Here is a 27,468-nt window from a genome sequence, read left to right on the forward strand (position 1 = left end):
CAATAATGACTTCTGTGTTTTGGATATGTTGAGTTTCAGATGTCTGTAGAACACTCACTTTGAAATATCCAATAAGCAGATGGTGATTTGGGACTAAACCACAGGGGTTTATATGTGGGTTTTTTTTTTCATGGCCTGTTTATCTATAGGTCTGAGTCATCTGCAAGGAGATAATAATTAAACCCAAGATAGCTGATGAGATCAGAAAGAAAGAAAGAAAGTGTAGTGTTGGGGGATGGCTTAACAAGTTGTGGTATGATTGTGAAGGAATATTCTTGTACTATAAAAAATGATGGGGCAGCTAGGTGGTGCAGTGGATAGAGCACTGGCCCTGGATTCAGGAGGACCTGAGTTCAAATCTGACCTCAGACACTTAACACTTACTAGTTGTGTGACTCTGAGCAAGTCACTTAACCCCAATTGCCTTACCAAAAAAAAGAAAGAAAGAAATAATGCAGTGGATGGGTGCAGAAAACCTTGGAAGACTTATATGAATTGTTGCAAAGGGAAGTGAGCAGAATCAGGAGAACATTGTACACAATAACAGCAGTATTGTATTAATAATCAACTTTGAAATACTTGGTTATCCTTATTAATACAATGATCCATAACAATCTGAAGGACTCATGATTAAAAAATGCTGTCTACCTCCAGAGAAAGAACTAAAGAAATCTTTTTCTTTTTTCTTTTTTTTGGTGAGGCAATTGGGGTTAAGTGACTTGCCCAGGGTCACACAGCTAGTTAAGTGTCAAGTGTCCGAGGTCGGATTTGAACTCAGGTCCTCCTGAATCCAAGGCCCGTGCTCTATCCATTTTGCCACCTAGCTGCTGCGCCTGCCCCCCGCCCCCCCCCCCCCCCAATGAACTCTTAAGTGCAGATTGAAGCTTTTTTTTTTTTCTTCACTTTATTTCTCTTGCTGAGGAGGGCGGGGGACAAGTGGGACGGAGCCTACATAACTTCACATTTATAATGATAATCATATTTATTGCCTTCTCGGTGGGTGCAGAAGGGGCTAGAGAGAGAGGGAGAGAATTTGGAACTTGAAATTTTAAAACGAATGTTAAAAGAGAGAGAGAGAGATAAGAGGGCCCCAAACATAGTTTTGGAATTGAGATATGTGTAATGTGTCATCAAAGGAGACTGAGAAGGAGTAGCCAGAAAGGTAGGAGGAGAGTCACAAAAATCCAGAGAAAGTGATCTGTAGTGTCAAATGCAGCTTACATGTTGAGAAGGATAAAGACTGACAAAAAGAAAGCTCTTCAGATTTGGCAATTAAAAGATCTTTGGTAATTTTGGAGGGAGCAATTTCAGTTGAGTGATGAGATCAAAAGCCAGATTTTCAAAGGATTCAATGAGTGATAGGATAAAGTTAAACACTTAGTGGATAGCTCTTTTCCAGAAGTTTATCTGAGATTGAAGGGGAGTAGATAGATATCTGTGTGTATGAATGTATGTCTGTCTGTGTGTAAAAGCTTAAGGGAATCTTAGGGTTTAATGCAGATTGTTTTTTAAGGGTAAGAGAGACTTCATCATGTCTTAAGGTAGTAGGGAAGAAACCAGTAGATTGGGAGAAGTTGAGAATTAGAAGGTAGCTAAATGAGAAGTTGACTAAATAAGATGGGAGGAGTTAGGAACAAAAGAACATGTAGAGGGGTTGATCTTGGCAAAGAGAAGGGCCACATTATTAGAGGAGGAAACGGTGATGGGGAGAGGGGGAACTGATATCAAGGCAGAAGGGAATAATAAAAGAGAGCTCAGGGTGAAAGACCTTAATTTTTTTCACTAAAGCAAGAGGTTACCAGCTGAGAAGGTGGAGGAAGAGAAGAGGTTTGGACTAACTTTTGTGGGGAATAAAATAGGGAATTAAATTAGGGAGGAACAAAATAATTGCTTTGCTGCAATGAGGACCCAGTTGAAATTGGGTAACAGGAATTTATAATGTGCCTAGGCAGCACAGTGGTATAACTTCCTCCATCTCTGTTTAGGAGTATGTGAGAAGAAGCAGAGCAGGCAGATGGTGACAAACATTTTTAAATATTAATTTTCTAGATACCATTAATCTTTACATGAAAGTCATTTTTGGACTCCTTTTCCCCTTCCCACTACCAACTAGATTACCAAACCCTATCATGGCAAAGAAAACAATTAAGGAAAATTTTCCCGTACAATGACTGCATCTGACAATGAATGCAACATTTCACTGTAGTAGTCCTTTACCTCCCTGTCTTGAAAAGGGAGGTATGATTCTTTATCTGTCAATTACCTGCAATTTGACTTCCTTTTTTAGTGATCTACAGAGTTTAATAGTGTGGTGTAGTCATTGTTTATATTGTTCTTTTAGTTCTGCTTATTTCACTCTGTTTCAATCTTAAGATGTATTTGTTGTTTCTTAATGCATAATGATATTCCATTACATTCATATACTATACTTATTTCCGGTCATCCACTGTTCAGCAAATATTTATAAAGCACCTAATTTATGCTTTTGTGTTAGGTGCTAGGAAAAAGATGAAGTTACCTCTGTCTGCAAGCAGCTTACATTTTACTGGTGTTACATATACACAAGTAAACCTTTTTATATTTGGCATACTAAACTCTAAACTTTTATCATTTCAGGTAATTAGAAAAAGAGTGGAACAGGAATTACAAAGTAATATAGAGACGCCTAATATTGTGCTTTCTAGTAATGCAAGTACCCAAACTAGAGAACCTTCTGTTGCTGATGAAAATGAAAATTCACAGAAACTTGTTAACTCAAGGACAGTATCTCAAAATGGAATCAGTGATCAGACAATGATTTGTGGAACTTCTTTGAATAGAACTTTAGAAAACAGAGATGACTCTCTCTATGAAGCACTAGGCCCAAAAGCAAATACTTTACAGAACATTACAGAGCATAGCAGCCCCAGAAACAAAGTGACAGAGAGTCAGGAGTCATTAGAAAACAAAGATGGTGATTTGGAATATGTAATGATCAATTTGGAACCAATTACTTTCACTTTTGAGAAAAATGCCTGTCTACCTATAGAAACAGGATTTTCCAGTGGAGCTGATAAAATACCAGACTCTGATAGAGAATTGATTAAAAAAGTATCACCTGTTGACAGTCTTAGACAACAGATCCCTTTCCATGAAATAGCCCAAGCACAAGATGCTTCCTCTGCAAATCAGGATCTCCAAGACATTCCATCTATGGCAGCATCTGTACCAACAGGAACTAAATACCTCCATACCTCTTCTGTCACTAGAGAGACTCTTGCAAAAGAAACTGGCCCACTTCAGAAGGAAGTTCCTATTCCACTGTCAACATCACCATCTAGTACAATGTTAATTGAGGCAGTCTCATCAGTTGTAAGTTCTGGTGATCAGGCAACTTCTGATGAAATAAAACTACCTCAGGACACATTTCTACAAACTCCAGGACTCTATAGCATATCTTCTGAGGAGGTTATAGAATCATCCCAGGTAGAAGAAATAGTTTTAACTCCTACTTTTGCTGCCTTGGAAAGCAAACAAGCTGGTTCAGCTGGTTATATTCCATCAAGAGGTACCAAGCTAAATTATTCCTTGGAAAAGGAGACAAATGAGAGTGGCTTGAACAGTGAAAGAATGAATTTTGAATCAGTTAATTTAGCATTTACCAAAGAAACTTGCATATCTTTGGGCAGAGAGGCAGTTAGCATAGAGTTATCAGATGATTCAGATATTGAACTAGCACTAACAATATCACCACCTACAAGTCCTCGAGACCAAGCACAATCTGATGAAATTATGCAGATTCAGGCTGTTCCATTAGAGAATGTAGAACTTCAAGTTGTAGCTGAAGAAATAATTGAGCCAGTAAATGCAGCTTTCCCCAAAAACAGAGAAACTAATTCTTCTGACTTTTCCTCGCTTCATACTGCAGTGTTACAGAAACCATTAGAAAATAAAGAATGTAAAAGAGATGCTATGGACCCACTTACTTTAGTACTTGCTAAGGAATCATGTGCACTTGAGATTGGACAGGAAGTTAATATTATCTCTAACTCACCCTTTGATGGTGCCTTAATTGAGCCAGTGTCACCAGCTTCGATTCCTGATGATCAAGTGTCATCTAAAGAAACACCACTATCACAGGATATGCCGCTTCAGATGTTAGAACTCCACAGTCCACTTTCTAAGGAAGTTAGTAAAGCCACCCAGATTCAGTCAATAGATTTATCTTCAGGAGAAGAAGATAGTGCATCTGCTAGTCATATTTCACCAGGAGGAAAGCCGACACCACAGGGAAAGCCAACAAAACTTTCTGCTGAAATGGCTTTGCCCTTAATTGATTATACAGAACAAAAAGAAAGTCACTTACTCCTTCATAGGAGAGCAGCTGAAGACCATGTGGTCCAAAATAAGTATGATGATGCTAGATTTTTCCCAGAAAAATTTCAGTGTTGTGATACAGCATTAAACCAGACCACTTCAGTTGCTAAGTGTGAAGACTACAAGACTTCTTTTCAGGAATTGGAAAGATCAAACAATCCTTTGCAACAAACTGTTGAGGAAAACAAAAGTTTGGACTTAACACATACTGTTTTGGACACCCCTAAAGCTCCACTTTGTCTTAGAAAGTTGATAGAAAACAGCTCAGCTGTAGCTGAGAAAATCCATTCTTCAGCTGAATCAGATCTGACAAGCAATTTATTGGACCACAAGAGTAGCCCTTTGAACAGTAAGAAGGATTTACATGAGCAAAGTGAATGTGATTATTTACATGATAAATCTCTGAATTCTACTTCAGTTGATAAATCTGATTTTATACAGATGTGTACGCCCTCAAAGAACCCAAATATTTGTATTTCCATGGATGATGCTCCACATAAAATCAGTTCAGGACAGCTAAATGAAGAGAGGTTTCAAGAACATGGAATTTCAGGGGGCAAAATACTCAATAATGATGAAGTTCTTTCTACTTTGCATGAAGAGTCCATCAGTTTAAAAGGAACTAGTCTTGGGTCAAGCCTCACGTCATTGTCAAAAGGAGAGGGGAAAACACAGGTTCATCAAGAAGTTTCAGTATGTGAAACAAAAGATCAGTCAAGTGGTGATTTTGCCACCAAAGAATCTAATCTGGTATGCAGTGGTATTTACCAAAATGTGGCAAACATAGCCAAAAACACAGAGGAAGAACATTCTGCTTTAGCTATTCAAAAGTCTTCTTGGGAAGAAGCCTCTAAAGAGCTTGTAGAACATGAGAATGTTGTAGAAAGGATTGAAACTGAGAAAGACATAAAATCACCTGATAGAAATACAGATATGAATTTGAACACTGAAATTTATTATGAATCACTTTCTGGAGAATCTGATCAAGAGTGTTTTGGGGATATTAAACACTCGCAATTTCAGTTAGAAGATTCATGTCCCTTGAAAACCAGTCATCCCAACAAAGCAGAAGAGGCTACTACAAGTAATTATGATACTCTGATGAATAGTAGGACTATCACAACAAGTAGTGATATTGAGAGCTGGAATCATTCTCATAAAGGTTCGGTGGCAGATGACGGTACCCAGCAAAGAAATGAGTCAACTGTATTAAAGAAAGGGGATAAGTATGTACCCTTTTACATTAAAATCCGAGATCTTCATGGCACTCCAAGGACTTATACTAATTTTACTGTAACAAAGAAGCTCAAAGACACCACTAGGACTTTACATAACCTAAAGCAGGATCCCTGTGTCACAGCTCGGTGCGGCTTGATCAGTTCATGGACAAATACCTGGCAGGTGACAGATGATCCTACCCAGAGTACTTTGGATCTAGAATATTTGCGGTTTTCTCATAAGCTAAAAGAAATGGTGAAGAATGGGAAATCTCAGCTTTCTACTACTTCTTCCAATCCTTTGCCGAAAGAATCACATATTGAGACAACTGTTGGAGTCTTTCCCTTTACAAAAGTAACTGAGACTCCAGTAACACACTCAGCCTCCAGGAGCAGAAGCCCTCTGCTGGTAACAATTATGCACTCAGAACCAAGAGAACATACCTCAAGTTGGCACACAAAAGGTCAAAAGCATAGTGACTTTAACAGGCAAGACAAGTGTAGTCAAAGTAGAACTATTCCAATGGGTGAGAGAGATCGAGCCACTTCCTTCCACCTCAATAAATTGAAATATGATAGTAAGCTGAAAGAATCTAGGAATGACATTTCACTCATTCTTAGTGAATATGCAGAATTTAATAAGGTGATGCTTAATAATAGCCAAAGGAGTTACCAAGCTAATGATCTGAGTGTTACTTCTGGAAAGGCTACATCACCGAAGATCCCGTCTTTCCCAAGGAGGATGGCTTCCTATGAGCACATGATTACAGACTTATGTTCCAATTTGCACGTCAAACTAAAAAGTGTTATAAAAGAGGCTTGTAAAAGCACTTTCCTGTTCTACCTGGTTGAAACAGAAGATAGCTCATTCTTTATCAGAACAAAGGTAAGGCATCAACTTCTTATATAATCCTTTATTTTAGTTATTTTAATTCTCAGCATTCTCGGTTTTAATCATACTGCTAGGTAGTGTATAAAGTTCACCTGTTTCAAATTATATAACTCAATTTAGGTAGTACAGTTGGCTTTTTCTTCTAAAACCTGTAGTTTTCATGGTATCACTGTTAGAAGGTGCTTGGTATGTCCAAACCACGGATGAAAATAAGTAGAATCAGGCCTCATCAGTTTAACTAATTCATATCTAAATATAACTTTAAAACTTCCAGAGCCAAACAGAGGTGACTTTTGGATTATTTAATCTCTGTGGATGTGTTTCCCTTTTGTATCTACTACATGCCATGCACTGTGCCAAAAAGAGGCAGAAGACGCTCACAATCTAATGTTAGTAAAGAATTGCTCATGGTTGTTATTATTTTTCAATTTCATTTTGAATTTCATTTTTTTCTTATATTCTGGGACTATTGTTTTCTTTGACCTATAAGAGAAATCCGAGTACTTGTAGCCAAATCCTGTGTTCATCTTGTGAAGATTTTACTTTAGGAAAGATCAGAAAGCAATCCAGATTTCCCATTCAATTTACTAACCCTAGCCTTGTTAAGAATTTCTTTATTCTGCACTCTGCTTTCTAAGGAATACACAGCACACCTCTTTGATTAGAAAGCATTAGTCTAAAGCAGAGCAGAGTCGTCAGTATAGGGTTTGGAAAGAAGTAGGAGTTGGTAAATATTTTAAGAGACTCATTTCTGGATGTTGTATTAGATTCCATCTAAAAACCTTAATTAAATAGAATAATACTTAAAATTGGTTATACCACATTTGACATAGCTAAATATTGTGCTGGGTTATGTGGAAAGAATAGCTAGATCAGTCTTGTTTACACTTCTATTTAAAAGATTAATCATGATTTTAATTAGAATGCTTTGCTTTTGTTTAAATCCATTAATAGCCATAAGTAAATTCAGTGTTTAAATTTTTTTATATGTCAGAAAACCAGTCTTAAGCAGTCCTTTGAAATTTTGCATAATCTATGATTTCATGTGTCTGGATTATCCTTTTAGTAACACAGGTTACCACCCACTTGAGGCTTCTTTCATTCTATGTGACTTACATTAATGTTTTGCCATAGATGGTTCATTGAGGATCTACCCAGTTCAGTAAAGGATGATGTGCTTTTTTCCCCCCTGGTTTCTGTTTTGTATCTTAAGGATACTATTATGCCACTTGAGTGGAATTGGGCAAGAATAGGAATTCCTATGCAAACAAAAGACTTATCATCCAAATAGAAGCATTAGCAGAACTATGATTCATTTATTATTTTCATATAGATATTTATTTTCCATCTTTAGTTATGAGTTTTATCTGCTTATGTTAAAATTTCATTTTCTTTTTTTTAACAATGCAGTTGGGGTTAAGTGACTTGCCCAGGGTCACACAGCTAGTAAGGGTCAAGTGTCTGAGGTTGGATTTGAACTCAGGTCCTCCTGAATCCAGGACTGGTGCTCTATCCACTGAGCCACCTAGCTGCCCCCTCATTTTCATTTTTTTAAGGCAGAGGAAAAATGCTATACAGGTTTGATTTAACTTCTTAGTTCCTATTTTATTGAAGGACTCTGTAGTAAATTACTCATCCATGGCCACTTTAGTGTGTCTTTCACGACCTTACTCTGGTATTTTACGTGAGTTCTGCAGGCCTTTCAGAGAAAAGTCTCCTATTATAGACTTCACAGAGGTTATTCTTCACGAGGATAATGTAGACTGGGTATGACATCATAAAATGAGAAACAACCCTTTTTTTTTTTTTTAAATTTCAGGAATTTTGAAGGCACCTGTAGGGACCAGGTATCGTAAAATAGATTTAGGAGTATTAGGGTTTTGGTTTTGGGGGTTTTTTTGGTAGACCTTGTGTTGCTAACTTCAATTTTCCCATTCATAAAAACTGAGAATTATACTAGCACCATACCAGATTCTCAGAAATTTGTTTCCTTTGTCCCGTGGAATATCATTGGAGATATGTATTATGCTTAAGTAATAGTTTCATGATTAATATGTAGAAGAAACCTTTTTCAGGTGAATAAACTTTAATTATATGTGAAAGGAAGAAATAACAATAATTTTTTCCCAGGGAGGTCTCTTGTTTCCTTCTCCCCCTTGCATAGGAAAAGCTACATCTCTATTTTTTCCCCATACCTTTTTATCTTTCTGATATTTGGTAAATAATATAATTTATAGTTTATATACCGTGCTCTCACATTTTCTAAAAATGCTATGGGATAATTCCAAAAATGCTATGGTATGATTTTCTTCTATTAAGTAAATTAGAACTAAATCAAAGAATATTAAAGCTCTAAGTATATCAGAATTCATTTTGTTTTGGTATTTTTTTTAAAAGGTAATGATATCTTTTTGTGGTCATTAGAAACACCTGAATTGCCAATTTAGATGACTAGGTTTTTAAAAATTCTATCCTAAAAGACATTTTCAATTTTCTCCACTGTCTGATTTTTACCAATAAACAAGATGCTTGATCTTTGTTTTTAAATCTATCAGAAATTATAATGATGATTGTTTTCCAGCTACTTCACAAGGGCAGTGTATAAGAAGGTATAACTACAAAATAATGAGGCTCATTTTCATGTGTGGTTTGTAGAAGTGAGGAAAAATGATCAAATGAACATGTTCAAAATGGACATTTTTATCTTATTAAGGAGGTACTTTAAAGGTCAGCAAGTCAGTCTTATGTTAATAGCTGTGGTGATTAAAGTGGTTAGTTACATCTGTTAAGTGAGATCCTTTACCATATTAAAGAAAACTTATTGGGGAATAAATTAAATTGAGAAGAAGAGATTGATACTACACTGTGTTGAAAAAAGTAGGGAAAATAGTAGCAGAAAGTTAGGACACTGGCCTGGATGCCCAGAGTTTCAGATCTCTTAGTTATCTCTTTAGTTCTGCTAACTAAATGTGTCCCCTTAGACAAATCATTCTTGAACTGAGTTTCCTTGCTTGAGCTTTTAAAAAAACATTAATAAAGGAATAGATGATTTCTAAACTCCCTTTGTTTACTAAAAATTCTGTGATTCTGTTCATGATGCATTTGTCCAGTCCATAGGGTAAATGAAAAGTCATTGTTTTGGTACATTGAAAAATTAACTATGAGACTGGCTAAAATACTAAATTTAGATAAACAAAAAGCTTATTCTAGAAGGGGAAAGGAAGTTTCTCAAAAACATAGTGCTATATTTTGAGTGACAAATAGAAATAACAAAGACTCAACATTTATTCTACTCTTCCAAGGGAAGTTAGGTAAAATAGGATTTTATTTACTTATTTATTTGCAAAATAGTTTACCAGTGATGAAACATGACATTTCTAGTATGGCCTGAAGACAAAGCATCAAAGTCTTCTGTGGAAAACTTAAAACATCCCCAAACTAAAAAATGCTTATCTCAAAAAGCACAAATGATATTTTGATACGAATGCAAGCTGAATTTATCTCTCAATGTCCTACAATATAAAAATCCTACAGTGTTTGAGAAATTCTCTGAGATGTAAAATGAATTGTGGCTTTTTTTTTTACTTCTCTATCTCTGGTGCTTCAGTTCATTGTATACTTTCTATGGAACTGTTCACCATATTTAGCTATAATTTAGTTAGTAACTTAGTTTAGTAACTTCTTCCAGATGTTTCCATTAATCATTTTATATCATTCTAACTAAAAATTGGCTAGTTGTTGTTATTTAATGGAATATATTACTTACTATAATTGTAACAACAAAGAAAAGTTGAAAATATTTTAAATAATGATAGTCTTCCAGGGTAACTACTTTGAAGGGGGGGACCATGCATTTGGTTATAAAATTTTTAATTTTTCTTTTTAAAAAACTTATTTTATAGTCATGCCTTTGTCAGAAAGGTACTAAATCAAAGGTTATTTTATTAATAGCATCATTCATCATTGTTATGAATATTGCACTAGAAGTACTTTATAGTAAAAAGTAAAAGTGATTTCTTACCTAGAATATAATTGGACAGATTTTATAAGCTGTTGTATTTTTTATTATTTTTAATAAAATGTGTTATTTTTGCTAACATGACAATTTTCCTGTATTTCAGAGTTTACTGAGGAAAGAGGGCCATAAAGAAATTGAACCTCAGCATTTCTGTCAGGCATTGCACAGGGAGACTGACACACTAATAGTCATCATTAAAAATGAGGACATATCAACACACATACATCAAGTAGGTTAAAAACTGTTTCTTACAGAATACTGATTTAAAATAATTTTGATTTGACAGTAATCAAGATGTTGGCCACCTTTTAGTAGTCATTGTAGTACTTCAATTCTTTTTCTCATTTTATCTTTTTTTAAAAAATAGTTTATTATAAATTTAATTTTAAAAACAAAATCAGAGTTATAGAATTGCAGCATCATTTGAAGGGACCTGAAAGGCTAACCTATCTGAACAGGAACTCCCTTGCTATCATACCCACCATATGGTCATCCAGCCATTGCTTACATACTTCCATTGAAAAAAACCCACTGTCCCCTGAAACAGCAGATAACTCTTATTATTTGGAAGCTTTTTTTAAACCAAGGCTAAATTTGTCTTTTTGCATCTTCTATCCATTGTCCTGGTTCTCCCTTCTACCCAAAATATGTCTTAACCTCTTCTGTATGATAGACCTTAAAATACTTGAAGATAGCTGTTATGGTTCTACTCAATTTTACTTCCTCCAAGACAAGAAAATATCAGTTGCCTCAGGCAGTTACCATATGGCATAAATACGAGGCCATTAGGTATCGTGCTCACCCTCATGTAGATACTTTTCAGCTTGTCAGTGTCCTTAAAATGTGAAACCCAGACCAACACACAGTGTTTCAGATATGATCTAAGACAAAGTATAACAGGATTGTCGTCTCCTTATTCTTTAATTATGTCTCTGTCAGCTTTCTATCTCAGTTTTAAATTTCATATGTATGGAATTCACTACATTATACTTAAATACAGTGCTGCTATTTCAACATAATTTTTGTTTTTCAAAAAGCTGATCTAAAATCATAGTGAAATTAAATTAAAATCTTGAATGAATCTGCATAATTGCTAGGTCATTGAATTGAACTGAATGTAAAATTCCTGTCATTGCCTATTCCAATTTTCAGTAGGTTCCAGTTAGGTCTTTTTTTTTTTTAAGTGAGGCATTTGGGGTTAAGTAACTTGCCCAGGGTCACACAGCTAGTAAGTGTTAAGTGTCTGAGGCCGGATTTGAACTCAGGTACTCCTGACTCCAGGGCCAGTGCTCTATCCACTGTGCCACCTAGCTTGCCCCCCAGTTAGGTCTTACAGAGGTGATACCGTACCTTGGTAATCTAGGTCAAAGTCCCAGTAGGTCTCATGAATAGTGTCATACCTGTCTGCCGTATCACAAGACACATGATTAATTTTTTCATTTCATAACTCCCCAGATATTTTTTAGTCAGATAGTAGAGGTGGTAATAGACATCTTTCCTTTATCTCTGATTTTATTGGAAAGACCTCTAGTTTATCCGCATTACAGAAATTGCAAGCTCTTGGTTTTAAATAGGTATTAGTTATCCATTTATTCCTATGCTGCCTTTAAAAAACGAAACGCGGGTTGTATCTTATTTGTCTTTTCTGCATCTGTTTGTATAATAATAAGCATTTTTTGTTGTTACTAACGTGGTCAGTTAATGCTCACTCTTTCCCTAATATGGAACCAGTCCTGCATTTCTGATATAAAACCACTCTGTAGTCTTTGTAATATATTGTTATACACTCCTTGCTAAAATTTTATTTAAAATATGAGAGATAGGGGCAGCTAGGTGGCGCAATGGATAGAGCACCGGCCCTGGATTCAGGAGGACCTGAGTTCAAATTTGACTTCAGACACTTAGCAGTTTACTAGCTGTGTGACCCTGGGCAAGTCACTTAACCCCAACTGCCTCACCCCCCAAAAAATATATATTAGAGATAGTGGTCTGTAGTTTCCCTTCTTTGTTTTGAATCTTATTGATTGCAGTATGAAATATAAATAACATTCCTTTTTTTTTGGATAACTTTTGTGGTATTGGAATGGTTTTAAATGTTTGATAGAATTCACTTGTAAATCTATTTACTTGTGTTTTTTTCTTTGGGGGTTCATTTATGGCTTCAATTTCTTTTTCTGACATTAGAGTTAAATCTTTCTTTTTCAATTAAAATGGAGTTAAACATTTCCATTAAAATGTTTTTGTAAATATTCATCTAATTTAGAGTATCAGTTTTATGGGTATATAATTGGATGAAATAGGTTCCAATAGTTTTTTTTCTTTATTGGTTGTGAACTTTTTTTTCACTTTTGACCTTGATTATTTTCTTTTTTCTTTTTTTTCTGGGTAATTTAATCATTTTACTAATAAGGCCAGCAGGTTATTAATAAAAGGATGGTGATTTGGCTGTCCCTTTTAGACCAAAGACCCATAATGGCAGTGGAGTTATGGTTTATATATGCTCTTTGAAGAGGAGGTATTCCTAAGAAATGCCTAATCACCCCCTGTTCAGTTAATCAAATGGGACATGGGCTATTTTGGGGTACATGACTTAGGTCATTAAAATCTTTGTTCAAAAAGACATTCATTTCCATATCACCTGTCTTAATAGGGAGAATCAACATTTTCCCAGGACCTGTGATAACAAACAGTGATCAGGAATTGCACACATTAGCCTAAACTTAGAATTTCTTTTACTGTCTGATTAGGATTATTTGATTCTCTTTCTTTTTTATAAATCAAATTAGCTATAATGTTTTGTCTATTTTACCTTTTTAAAAAAATAGAAAATGGTTCCTAGTTTTACTAATTCAGTAGTAGGTTTTTGGTTTCAGTCTTGTTAATCTCTTTGATTTTTAGGATTTCCTTTTGAGATTTAATTGGAGGGTTTTAGTTTGTTGCTTTTCTGAGTTTTAAAAAAAATTTGTCACTGTTTCTTCTTTTATTGATGAAAATGTTTACAGATTAAAAATTTTCTCGTAAGGACTACTTTGGCTAGTTCCCTAAAACTTTGTTATTGTCTCACTGTTGTCATCTCTCATAAAATATTGATCAATTCTGTAATTTGTTCTTTGACACATCTATTCTTTAGAGTTATTCTCTAATTTTTAATAATTTCTTCATATTCTTTCTATATTTTTAGTGCATGATGGCCCACAAAAGATCTATAAATTATTTATGCTTTTCTGCATTTATTTATGGTGTTTTATGCCCTAATAATCAGTTTTATAAAAGTATCATATATAGCGGAGAAATATATACATGTATAACGTTGTTTTTTCAGTATCTCTAGAGCTATATCATAACTAACTACTCTAAAATTCAGTTGGGGTCCTCTACCTCTTCTTCATTTTTTTATTTAACTCGATATAGGTTTGAAAGGGATAAATTGAAGTTCCCCCACTATGATAATTCCTCTCTGTAACTCATTTAACTTCCTGTTAAGGATTTAGGGGCTATGCTATTGGTGCATAATTAATGCTGAAATTGTATATGGACCTTTCAAGAAAACATAGTTTCCTATTTTTTCTTTTAAAATTAGGTCCCTTTTTGCTGTTGCCATATTTGAGATCATGATTGTTATGCTTGCCTTTTTTTTTTTTTTTAACTTCAGCTGAATCATAATAGATTTTCCTCAGCCCCTTATTTTAACTCGTTTCTCACAAACAACATATTGTTGGATCTGCCTTCTAATAAGGTAGTTTACCATTTTATGAGTGAGTTCATTGAAATTAATAGTAATAATTGTTAATTTTGTGTTTTCTCCATCTTCTTCTCTTACAGTGTTCCTAACATTTATATAGCCAAGCAATTTGTTAAGTGCTTTATAATTATTATTTTATTTGATCCTCACAACAACCCTGGAAGATAGGTGCTATTTTTTAAAATCATAAATATATTTTATTATTTTTCAGTTACATGAAAGGATAGTTTTCAACATTTGTTTTCAAAAGATTTTTAGTTCCCAATTTTTCTCCCTCCCTCCCCAAGAGAGCAATCCCACATAAGTTATATGTATACAATCACATTAAGCATATTTCCACATAAGTTATGTTGTGAAAGAAGAATCAGAACACAAGGGGAAAACCTCATAGAACAAAAACAAAAAAAGTACAAACAGTATGGTTCAATCTGCATTCAGAATCCACGGTTCTTTTTTATGGATGTGGAAACATTTTCCGTCGTGAATTCTTTGGAATTGTCTTGGATCCTTTCACTGCTGAGAAGAGTGAAGTCTGTCACAGTTGATCATCACACAGTGTTGCTGTTACTATGTGTACAGTGTTCTCCTGGTTCTGCTCATTTCACTCAGCATTAGTCCACTTAAGTCTTTCCATGTTTTTCTGAAATTTGCCTACTCATTTCTTACAGCATAATAATATTCCATTACATTCATATACCACAACTTGTTCAGCCATTGCCCAATTGATGGGCATTCCCTTGATTTCCAAATTTTTGCCACCACAAAGAGAGATGCTAAAAATATTTTTTGTACATGTGGGTCCTTTTCCCTTTTCTATGATCTCTTTAGGTTGTAGTATTACTGCATCAAAGGGAATGCACAGTCCCATAACCCTTTGGGCATAGTTCTAAATTGCTCTGCAGAATGGTTGAATCAGTTTACAACTCCAACAATGCATTAGTGTTCCAATTTTTCCACAGCTTCTCCAGCATTTATTATTTTCCTTTTTTGTCATATTAGCCAATCTGATAGGTGTGAGGTGGTATCTCAGAGTAGTTTTAATTTACATTTCTCTAATCAATAGTGATTTAGAGCATTTTTTCATATGGCAATAGAAATCTTTGATTTCTTCAACTGAAAACTACCTGTTCATATCCTTTGACCATTTCTCAATAGGGGAATGACTTGCATTCTTATAAATTTGATTTAGTTCCCAGAAGTATTTTTTTTTACTTTTTTTTTCTTGCTGACAATGGCTAGCAAGCCTATTTTATTGTTTTCTAAAAATGTATTTATTTATTTAGAATTTCCTCTGAGTTAAATGTAAGAAAAACAAATTTTTTCATATTGATTTAAAAAAACTTTTGTGTTCTAAATTTTCTTCCTCTCTCCCTGGCCCCTCTTAAGAAATCAGAGCATTCAAGTATAAGTTTATATATATGCAGTCATGCCAAAAATCGCCACATTAGTCAGGTTATGAAAGAAAACAGACAAAATAACTTCAGAAAGCGAGCTAACAAAAAAAATTATTACTTCATCTGTATTCGTATACTTGGAGTTCTTTCTCTGTAGATGAATTGCATTTTCAACATGTCCTAAGTTCTTATGAGTTAGAAATATCTTCTTCCCATATAGGAATGTTAAAACAGTTTAAAACCTTTTAACATCCCTCCTGATTTCTTTTCTGTTTTACCTTTTATGCTTCTCTAGGATCTTGTATTTGAAAGTCAAATTTTCTATTCCATTCAGGTCTTTTACCACAGAATACCCCCAAGAGTCCTCTTTTTCATTGGAGTCCCATTTTTTCCCCTGAAAGATTATATTCAGTTTTTGCTGGGTAGGGTGATTCTTGGTTGTAAGCATATTCCATGCCCTCCATCCTTTAATATAGAAGTTGCTAGATCTTGTGTTATCCTGTCTGTAGCTCCTCTAGTACTTGAATTCCTTTTTTCTAGCTGCTTGCAATATTTCCCTCCTTGACTTGGGAGCTCTGGAATTTGGGTATAATATTCCTTGAAGTTTTCCTTTTGGGATCTCTTTCAGGAGATGATCGGTGGTTCTTTCAATTTCTATTTTACCCTCTGCTTCTAGAATATCAGGGCAGTTTTCCCTGACTATTTCTTGGAAGATGATGTCTAAGCGCTTTCCTTATCATGGTTTTCAGGTAGTCCAGGTGATTTTCAAATTATCTCTCCTGGATCTATTTTCCTGGTCAGATGTTTTTCCAAGGAGATATTTCTTATTTTTTTATTCATTTGGGATTTGATTCATTGTGTCTCTCGATTTCTCATAAAGTCATTAGCTTCTATTTGTTCTATCCTAATTCTTAAACAATGATTTTCTTCAGAGAGCTTTGCACCTCCTTTTCCATTTGGCCAATTTTGCTTTTTCAAGTTGTTGACTTTTTTTTGTGACTCTCCTACAACATTCTCATTTCTCTTTGCATTTTTTTTCTCTACCCTCTTCCTACTTTATCTTCAAAGTCCTTTTTGAGTACTTTTCATGGCCTGAGACCAATTCATATTTTTATTGGAAGCTTTCAATGTAGGAGCTTTGACTTTGTTATCTTCTTCTGAGAGTGTATTTCGATCTACCTTGTTACCAAAGAGATTTTGAATGGTCTTGCTGCTTTTTTTGCCGTGCTCTTTTTGCCTGCCTATTTCTTGGGCTTTTAACTCCCTCCTTAAAGTGGAGCACTATTTCCAGGCTACATTGTCCCCAAGCTTCACAGGGTTCCAGTGGTACGATTCAAGAGAGGCTTGTTCTCAGCCTGCCTGCCTGTCTTTGGCTGAAAATATTCTCACTCTGTTTTTTTTTTGTGGGGTTCTGCTGCTCCAGAAGTTGTCTTATGGCATTTTTTTTTTTTTGGAGATATGTTGACAGATGATGGTGGGGGAGCTCTGCAAATCACAGCTTTTCCTCTACCATCTTGGCTCTGCCCCCCCCCCCCCCCCCAGTTTCCCTATATATAATTTTAGAAATGAAGCCTTCATAAGAAACACTGGCTATAAAAATTGTTTCCCAGCATTCAGCTTACTTTCTAATTTTTGGCTACATTGCTTCTGTTTGTACAAAACCTTTTTAATTTAATGTAATCAAAATCATCCATTTTGCATTTCATAATATTCTCTAACTCTTGTTTGGTCATAAATTGTCCTCCTCTCCATAGATCTGAGAGGTAAACCTCCTCTCCTAATTTACAATAGGTGCTGTTAATTATCCTCACTTTGAAGATGAGAAATCTCAGGTAAGCAGTGGTTGCCCAGGGTTGCACAGTGAGAGAGTGTCTGAGTTTAGATTTGAACTCAGGTCTTCCTGAGTCTAAGCCCAATGCTTTATCCACTATGCCACCTAGATTTAGTGAGAGACAAAGGCGCTCCCATTTAGTGGAATCTGCTTCTTCTGCTCCCTTGCAGCCCTTTCCTCTTTCCTTCACGAATTCTTATCCTTTATTTTAAACCTCTCTTCAAGATTTCACCCTCCTTAGGATTTGTTATGTTTAAACCTAATCTCTCCCTTAATCTACTCTTATTCCCTCTGCCTCTCACCTTTCCTTCCTGTTGCCATATTGAGTAGAATGTATTTCTGTGTCCAAGTGTATGTATGTATTCTGAGAATAGGGTTGAAATGTTGCCCATTTCTTGTTTAGCACATTATTATTGCTGACTCATGTTCACCTCATTATATTTTTCTTGAATGCTGGGCTATAATTCAGCTCTAGTCTTTTCATCAGGAACACCCAGAAGACCTCTATTTCATTACACATCTATTTATACTTAGCTTTGCTATGTAAGTTATACTTGGCTGTAAAGTTGTTTCTTTTCACTTCTGAAATATATTTCTTTTTTTTTTTTTTTTTTGAGATATTTTATTTTTTCCGTTACATGTAAAGATAGTTCTCAACTTTTGTTTATACATGCTTTACAATTTCAGATTTTTCTCCTCCCCCTTCCCTTCCTCCCCTCCCTCCCCCCTCCCCTAGACAGCAGGTAATCTGATATAGGTTATTCTATATATATCTATCCATTATACATAGAATATAGTATATACACACACATATATATTACCATATTAACATTAAATCCTATTTCTGCATTAATCCTGTTACTAGAGAAAGAATCAGAGCAGTGATGCAAGACCTCAAAATAGAAAAAAAAAACAACAGCACCACACCAAAACTAAAGAAATAATATGGTTCAATCAGCATCTATAACTCCACAGTTCTTTCTTTCTGTTTTTTCTTGGATTTGGAGATCCTCTTCTATCATGAGTTCCCTGGAACTCTTCTGTATCCATTGCATTGGTGAGAAGAAAATAGTCCATCACAGTAGGTCAACACTCAATGTTGAGATACTGTGTACAATGTTCTTCTGGTTCTGCTCATCTCACTCATCATCAGCTCACGTAAGACCCTCCAGGTTTCTCTGAACTCTCCTGCTCATCATTTCTTACAGCACAATAGTATTCCATTGTATTCATATACCACAACTTGTCCAGCATTCCCCATTGATGGGCACCCCCTCAACTTCCAATTCCTTGCTAACCACGTAAAGAGCAGCTATAAATATTTATTGTACACGTGGGGTCCCTTTTCCCCCCTTCCATGATTTCTTTGGCAAAAGACCTAAAAGTGGGATTGCTGGGTCAAAGGGTATGCACATGCTTTATCGCCCTTTGGGCATATTTCCAAATTGCTCTCCAGAAATGGTTGGATCAGCTCACAGCTCCACCAACAATGCATTAGTGTTCCAATTTCCCCACAGCCTCTCCAACATTTATTATCTTCCTTTTTTGTCATTTTAGCCAATCTGATAGGTGTCAGGTGGTACCTCAGAGTTGTTTTAATTTGCATCTCTCTAATCATAGAGATTTAGAGCATTTTTTCATATGGGAATAGATAGCTTTGGTTTCTTCATCAGAAAACTGCCTGTTCATATCCTTTGACCTTTCTCAATTGGGGATTGAAATATATTTCAAACTCTCTTCTCCTTTATAGTGATGGCTCCTAAATTGTATTTGAGCCTGACTGCTGCTTGTATTGAAGATTTTTCTTTCTGATTGCTTGCATTGTATTTTCTTTGACCTGGAAGCTCTGGATTTTTGGCTATAATGTTACCTAGGAAGTTTCACTTTGAGCTGTCTTTATTTTTCTTTTGTAAATTTTTAAATTGATTAAAAGACTTAAACTTAAATACAAAATAAGAAAAGAAAAATAAAAACATTTCCGTGAAGTTCAATATAAAAACAATAAATTTCCATTTCAAGAAAACCTATTTGTTTTCAAAGCTGCTCAGGTGTTCCTTTCCTCCTGGGCTGGTGCATTTTCAGTTTATCTGTTCCCCTCCCACTCTCTCTCACCCTTAAAAAAGGTACAATTAAGCATGGATATAAATACATACACACAGTAAGTATAAATACATCACACATATACACACAAACATGTATACTCATAACACATATAGGGTTTTAAGACTGCTAGCGCTTATTTCTACTTGTCATCTTGTTTCTCTGAAGGTGGATAGCATCTTCCTTCATAAGTCCAAGTCCTTCCATGTTTTTTCTACATCATTTCCTACACCACAGCAATATTCCATCCCAATCCTAAGAGATTGTGACTGTTTTTCCTCCAGTTTTTTCTGCATTCCTTGTATTCTTGGCTACTGCCTGCTTATTTTATCTTTATGTGTAGCTCTCATTTTTAAAGTATTTCCTGAAAAAACAGCATATTATTGAATTCAGATTTTTAATCTGATAGCAGTTTCCCATTTTATGGCTAAATTCATTCCATTCACATTCTAAGGTGTAATTACTTTGTGTATGAAACTCTTTCCTATTTCTCTTCAATATCCTTCTGACCTTATTCCTGTTCCTTCTCTTTTTTAAAAAAAAGAAATTTTTTTCTAAGTCCAACTAGTTTTAATTGACAATAAATGAATGAAATGAAAAGTAATGCTTGAATAGAATTTTTATTTTCCAAAATGTATGTATAAAAAAAAAATTTTAACATCAGTTTTTTAAAATTTTGTGTTCTAACTTCTCTTCCCCCCCCACCCACAAGAACTCAAGCAATTCAAAATAAGTTATACATGAGTAGTCATGGAAAAATTCCCATATTAGCTAGTTCTGAGAGAAAACAGTCCAAAATCCCAAAACTTTCAGATTAAGGAATTGTCAAAGAGGAAAAGAAAAAAAAAATTTTTTTAAATGTGTTTCCATCTGTTTTCAGATACTATCAGTTCTTTCTCTGCAGATGGGCTACAATCTTCATAAGTCCTTCAGGGGTTATATTGGGATCATTGCCTTGCTGAAAATAACCACATGCTTCCCAGCAGATCATGCCCCACTATTGCTGTTATTTTGTATACAGTACATTTTACTCTGCTTCAGTTTCACGTAGTCTTTCCAGGTTTTTCTGATAGTATCCTGTTCATCATAACCTCTATATAGTACCGTAAGCTTGACGGAGTTTTCTTCATAAAAATCCAGCAAAGTAGGGTAATGTAAAGAATTAAATTGTTATTTGAGGTTTTTATGCCTCGGGCGCACACTGGCCTGGGGCTTCGCAAACTGCAAACGGGGTGGCGTCCACCCACTGGGTTGTAGCTGTTGCCAGGGCTTTGGCACCTCACGTCATCACCACACAGCCCCAACCAATGGGATGGCCACTCTGACAGTCACATGACTGCCCTCACTAGGCTTCCAATCATTATAATTTTACCAGGCCCATGTAGGCGTCGGTGAGTGGAGCACTGTGCAGTTTGCGGAGCCCACCAGTGCGCGCCAAGGCATAAAAACCTCAAATAACATTCTTTACATTGTGATGACGTGAGGGTGCCAGAGCCCTCAAAACGTAACCATACGTTTTGCCATTATAATCAATCATCATAACTATTTACCTCCATCCCACTCCCCATGATATTTACTCTATCTTCTTTTTACTTATTCCCCTCCTCAAAAGTGTTTTACTTCTGACTTTCCTCTCCCTCGCTCTGCACTCCCTTTTTTCACCCTTCCTTCCTTATCCTCTTCCCCTCCTACTTTCCTGCAGGGTTAAATAGATTACTCCTCCCAATTGGGTATGAAAGCTATTCCCTCCATGAGCCCACTCCAGTGAGATCGAGGTCCCTGAGCTAATTCTGTGTTCTAAATTTTTCTCCTCCCTCCTCCTCAACCCTCTCTATGAGATCAAGCAATTCATATGAAAGCTATTCCCTCCATGAGCCCACTCCAGTGAGATCAAGGTCCCTGAGCTGATTCTGTGTTCTAATTTTTCTTCCCTCCCTCCTCAACCCTCCCTATGAGATCAAGCAATTCAATATGTCATACTTGTGCAGTAATGCACAACATCTTCATCTTCCTTGAAAGTGTTTTGCTTTTTACTGCTTTCCTCCCCAATCTGCCCTTCCTCCTTCCCTTCTCCCTCCCCCCCACCAGGGCAAAATAATTAACTATACCTACTTGAGAATGTATGTTAGTCCTTCTTTGAGCCAATTCTGATATTAAGGTTCACTCACTCCCCAACTCCTTCCTCCTCTTCTCCCCTCCATAAGCTTTTTTCTTGTTTCCTTCATGTGAACTACCTCTCCCCAGATCATCTCTCCCCTTCTCCCTCCCCCAATCTATTCCTCCTATACCTCAACCCTATTTTAAAGATATCATCATGGGTTAGTTAGGTGGCACAGTGGACAAAGCACCAGCCCTGGACCCAGGGGGCCCCAAGCCCCATTCTGGCCCCAGACATAAGACACCCCACCCTGTCTGCCCCACAAAGAACAAAACATAAATGTTTTACAGATATCATCCCTTCATATTCAGGTTCAGACCATGTGTCTTCTGTGAATTCCTTACTGAGATAGTTTTTATGAGTTTCGAAGTATTATCTTCCCATGCAGGAATGTAAACAGTTTGATTCTTTTTTTTTTCTTTTTTTTTAGTGAGTGCAATTGGGGTTAAGTGACTTGCCCAGGGTCACACAGCTAGTAAGTGTTAAGTGTCTGAGGGCCGTGATTTGAACTTCAGGTACTCCTGACTCCAGGGCCGGTGCTCTATCCACTGCGCCACCTAGCTGCCCCTCCAGTTTGATCTTTTAATATCCCTCATGAAGTCTTTTTCCTGTTTACCTTTATTATGCTTCTCCAGGGGTCTTGTATTGAAAGTCAAATTTTCTATTCAGTTCAGATCTTTTCATCACAAATGCTTGAAAGACCTCTTTCTCGTTGAAATCACATTTTTGCCTCTGAAAGATTATACTCAGTTTTTGCTGGGTAATGTGATTTTTGCTTGTAGTCCCAGTTCCTTTGCCCTCTGGAATATCATATTCCTATGCCCTTCAGTCCTTTAATGTAGAAGCTGCTAGATCTTGCTTTATCCTTATTGGAGCTCCACAGTATTTGAATTTCTTTTTTCTAGCTGCTTGCAGTACTTTCTCCTTGACCTGGGAGTTCTGGAATTTAGCTCTAATATTCCTGGAGGTTTTCCTTTTGGGATCTCTTTCAGAGGTGGATTCTTTCAATTTCTATTTTAGCTTCTGCTTCTAGAATATCAGGGCTGGCAATTTTCCCTCATAATTTCTTGGAGGATGGTGTCTAAACTCTTATTTTGGTCATGTTTTGTTAAGGCTAAAATTCTAGCTAGTCTGTCTAAAATATCTAATGAGTGGTCGCCAATAAATTATAAGCTTCAGCAAGTGTTAGGCTTTTATAACCATTTATTAAGGAAAACAAGAAATTTGGTAAAGAGAGAGAGAAAGGCCTAGATTCCTATCTATTAAAGGGAGAGCACATTTCTAGCTCCGCTCTCCACCAGAGTCCAAAGGAAAGAGCGTGAGACCGAGCGCCAGTCTCTTCCTTCCTCCTCCCACTCCGCCCCGCGGTGCACTTCCCTGACGCCAAAGTAAAGTACTTCTGGTCTTGCCCTCAAAAACCTTCGCTTCATGGGTGGAACTCTTCTACAGTAAGTCTCCAGCAGGTGGCGTCATTCCAATCGTTACAGTTTTCAGGTAGTCCAATGATTTTCAAATTCTCTCTCCTAGATTTATTTTCCAGTCCGCTACTTTTCCAAGGAGATATTTCACATTGCCCTCTATTTTTTCAATTGGATTTGCTTTACTATGTCTTGGTTTCTCATAAGGTCACTAGCTTCCATTTGTTCAATCCTAATTCTTAGGCAGGTTATTTTCATCATACAGGTTTTTTTGTTTGTTTTTTTGCGGGGCCAATGGGGGTTAAGTGACTTGCCCAAGGTCACACAGCTAGTAAGTGTCAAGTGTGAGGCCGGATTTGAACTCAGTACTCCTGAATCCAGGCCGTGCTTAATCCACTGCGCCACCTAGCCGCCCCCCATCATACAGTTTTTTAATCTCCTTTTCCATTTGGCTTTTCAAACTGATTGACTTTTTTCTCATAACCCTCCTGCATCACTCTCATTTCCCTTTCCATTCTTTCCTCCCTTTCTCTACATCTTCTTTCTATTTCTCTTACTTTCTCTCAAAGTCCCTTTTGAGAGCTTTCATGGGCCTGAGACCAGTTCATATTTTTTCTGGAAGCTTTGGATGTTGGAGCTTTGACCCTGTTATTACCTTCTTCTTCTGAGGTTGTATTGTGGTCTACCTTACCCCCAAAGAAGTTTTCAATGGTCTTCTGCTTTCTCTACCTACTCATCCTGGCTTACTATTTCTTGACTTTTAACTCCTTCTTAAAGCATGGCGCTGCTTCCAGGACACACTGTTCAAGCTACAGCATGGGCCAGGGGATGATTGGGCCTCTTCTCAGCCTACCAGGCCTCACTTTCATTTGATTTTAAACTCTCTGGTGGGGGGAGGGGGGGGCAGGTTTTAATCTCACCTGGCCTGTTCTCAGGTCCAGAGATAACCTCAGGCCTACTTACTAAGCAGCCAACCAGCAAAGCTTTCTGTGGTGTGATTTTTTAGCTCCTGATGAGCCTGCTCCCCTGCTCCCCTCTCCCACCTGGGCCTTCAGCCACTCAAGATTTCTTCCTGGTTGCCCACTGGGGTGGGACAGTTGAATCCTTCCCTCCAGTCCACTGGTTCCCCTGCACTCCCCCCCCCCCCCCCGCCAGCCGTTTAACCCGACTGTGCACTCGGTTCCAGAAGACGCTGGTGCTGCAGCCTATTCGGAGGCACTGGGGCAAATTCCTCCGGCGGGTGTCTGGTGTGTTGGCCCGATTTCGGGGTTAGGCTTTATTTGTGGCCCAGCACGGCCCCTTGAAATCTATCTATAGCTGGAGAAAACTCTCAGCCCATATTTTTGTGTGTTTTTCTGCCCCAAGGGTTCTTTTATTGCTATGTTTGGGGTGATTGTATCAGGAGCCCTGTGGGTTTAATGTCTCTCCTCCACCATCTTGGTTCCACCCCTCTCCCCCCTCCCCCTTTCCTTCTCAATCCTGTTTTACTTCTACTTGCTACCTTGCCCTTTACACACCCTCCAGGAGTTTTTCCCTTATCCTCTCCCTTCAACCCTATTTCTCCACCCCCCCCATTTCTTTCTATATTTAGAAGACTTTTATACCCTTATAGATATATGTTGTTCCCTCCTTAACCCATACCTCATGAGAGTAAGGTTCCAGCACTACCTGCCCTCCCTCCCATGAGCTTCTCCTGTATCAGTTTTTCTTTTTATGCCTCATTTGTGTGATATACTCTTTTTATCTCTCTCTACTTTTATTTTTTAGAATCACCGTATCAATACTTAGCTCAGTCCAACTTTTCTTTCAAACTACCCAAATAATGACTGTCTTAAAAGAACTTGTAATATTTTTACAGCTAAGAAGTAAGCAGATTTGACTTTATGAGGTCCTATAATTGTTCTTTAATGGTTACCTTATATTTCTCCTCGATGTTATAGATATAGAATTTTACCTTAAGTTCTGCTGTTTTGTCACAGATACCTGAAAGGTCTTTCAGTACATTAAATGTCTGGGGGGTTGTTGTTCTTTTTATTTTTTTTTCATTCAGGATTATTTTTACTTTGCTGGGTAAGTTACCTTTGTTCCTAAACCCAGCTCTTTTGTTCTATTTATTCCAAGACCCTACAGTCCTTCAGTGTAGCAGCCGCTAGGGTCTTGTGTAATCCTTATTGTAGCTCCATGATACTTAAATTTTTTTTTCTCTTATTGCTACCATATTTTCTCCTTAACCTGGGAGTTTTGAAATTTTGGCTATGATATTCTTTTACGTTTTTCTCTTAGGATCTTGTTCAGGTGGCGATTGATGGACTTTTTCAAATTCTAACTTTGCCTTCTTGTTCTAGAAATTCAGGGCAATTTTCCTTCAAAATTTTCTTGTAATATTTATCAGGGTTCTCTTTTTAATCATAATTTTCAGGTAATTCCAACTATTCTTATTATTTCTCTTTGACCTGTTCTCAGATCAGTTGTTTTTTCTCATGAGTGTGTTTCACATTCTCTTTTATTTTTTCATTCTTTAGATTTTTTTGCCCAGTTCTAATTTTCAAGGAATTGTCTTCTTCCTTAAGCTTTTTTTGGTTTGGTTTTGTTTTTTGTTTTTTTTGGTGAGGCAATTGGGGTTAAGTGACTTGCCCAGGGTCACACAGCTAGTAAGTGTTAAGTGTCTGAGGCCGGATTTGAACTCAGGTACTCCTGACTCCAGGACCGGTGCTCTATCCACTGCGCCATCTAGCCACCCCCTTTGTTTTTTTGTTTTGTTTTGTTTTCTTCCTTAAGCTTTTGATTCCCTTTTTCCAGTTGGTTGACTTTCTTTTCATGATTTTTTTGAATTGTTCTAATTTTTTTCCTATTTTTTCCTCAATATCTCTTATTTGATTTTTACAGTCTTTAAGTTCTTCCAAGAATTCTTTTTGTGCTTTGGTACCAATTGATGTTTCTCATTGAAAAAGGAGTGGGGGGCAGCTAGGTGGTCAGGTGGATGAGCACGGCCATGGATTCAGAGGACCTGAGTTCAAATCCGGCCTCAGACCCTTGACACTTACTAGCTGTGTGACCCTGGGCAAGTCACTTGAACCCAATTGCCTCACCAAAAAAAAAAATTGAAAAAGGAGTTGAGGGCAGCTAGGTGGCTCAGACTGGCCTTAGATTCAGGAGGACCTGAGTTCAAATCCAGCCTCAGACACTTGACACTTAACTAGCTGTGTGACCCTGGGCAGGTCACTTAACCCTCACTGCCCTGCAAAAACAAACAAAAAAAGAAAAAGGAGTGGCTTTTTAGGTCCATTATCTTCCTTTTTCAGGTCCATTATCTTCCTCTGAATATGAACCCAGATCTTCTCTATCTTAGTAGTAGCTATCTGTGGTTGGATTCTTTCTCTTTTGCCTACTCAATGTAAGTTTTTGTTTTATTTTGTTTTTAGCAACTATTAGTGTAATCAAGTTCTAGTCCTGAGGTATGGGGAATAATGTCTCATGCCTCTGGTCCTTTTTACTCTTATTTCTGAGGTCTTCTGGGGCTCAACCTCTCCACTCCTAAGCCATGGTTAGGGCCTCCAGCATTTCTGTCCCACAAATGATCTTCCTCCTGGTGGTCCCTTTGGTGGCTGGAAAGTACAGCTGTCCTCTCTGTCCTGGAACTTAAACCAGGGACTCTACTCTCCTGCAAGTGACCACAGCCAGCAGAATCTCCACCCCTCTGCTACTGCTAGCTCCTCTCCTGCAGCAGCAGCCCAGTCCTGGACTGGTCAGCACAGCTTTATTTGGTGTCTCTTTACAGTGGCAGGTCCTTTAATTTTCTCCTACTCAGCTGTTAGATCCCCACACTTTCCATGAGATGAAATTTTCTAAGGCTGCCTCTTAACCCAGCTGCCATCAGAGCTTGTTTTTTGTTGATTCTTCCAAGTTGCCCTTGGAGGTCAGGTCTTTCCTGAGGGTCTTCTCAGTTGTCTTAGGAGAACAAGTGCTTTACCCTGACTTTTATTTCCGCCACTTCTCTGTGTTTCCTCTGAGGTGATAATCTGCCCTTCTTTTTGGAGGAAATTTGGAAAGCCAAAAGTTTTCTGACCTACTCTGCCATCTTTCCAGAATCCTCCTTGAGCTTTCTTCTGAGAGGTGACCAGTGAATTCTTTATATTTTTTACTTGCCCTCTGGTTCTAAAATATCTGAGCAGTTTTCTTTTAAGATTGCTTGAAATTTGGTGTTGAGGCTCTTTTTCTGGACTTGGCTTTCATGTAGTCCATTAATTTTTTTGAATTATCTCTTGTTGGTTCATTTTCCAAGTCCATTTTTTTTCCTTTGAGATATTTTACACCTTTGATTTTTTTCATCCTTTTGACTTTA

General features: G+C 37.0%; 1 protein-coding gene across 1 annotated transcript in view; it reads left to right on the forward strand.

The window, feature by feature from the left end:
- TASOR2 (transcription activation suppressor family member 2) overlaps positions 1-27,468 on the forward strand; it is a 78,424-nt gene that overhangs the window by 43,376 nt on the left and 7,580 nt on the right. The window contains 2 exon segments of the mRNA XM_043966467.1: positions 2,617-6,459; positions 10,587-10,712. Coding sequence (XP_043822402.1) covers positions 2,617-6,459; positions 10,587-10,712 — 3,969 coding nt within the window.

This window comes from Dromiciops gliroides, chromosome 5 (genome assembly GCF_019393635.1).
Source record: "Dromiciops gliroides isolate mDroGli1 chromosome 5, mDroGli1.pri, whole genome shotgun sequence".
NCBI classification, from domain to species: Eukaryota; Metazoa; Chordata; class Mammalia; order Microbiotheria; family Microbiotheriidae; genus Dromiciops; species Dromiciops gliroides.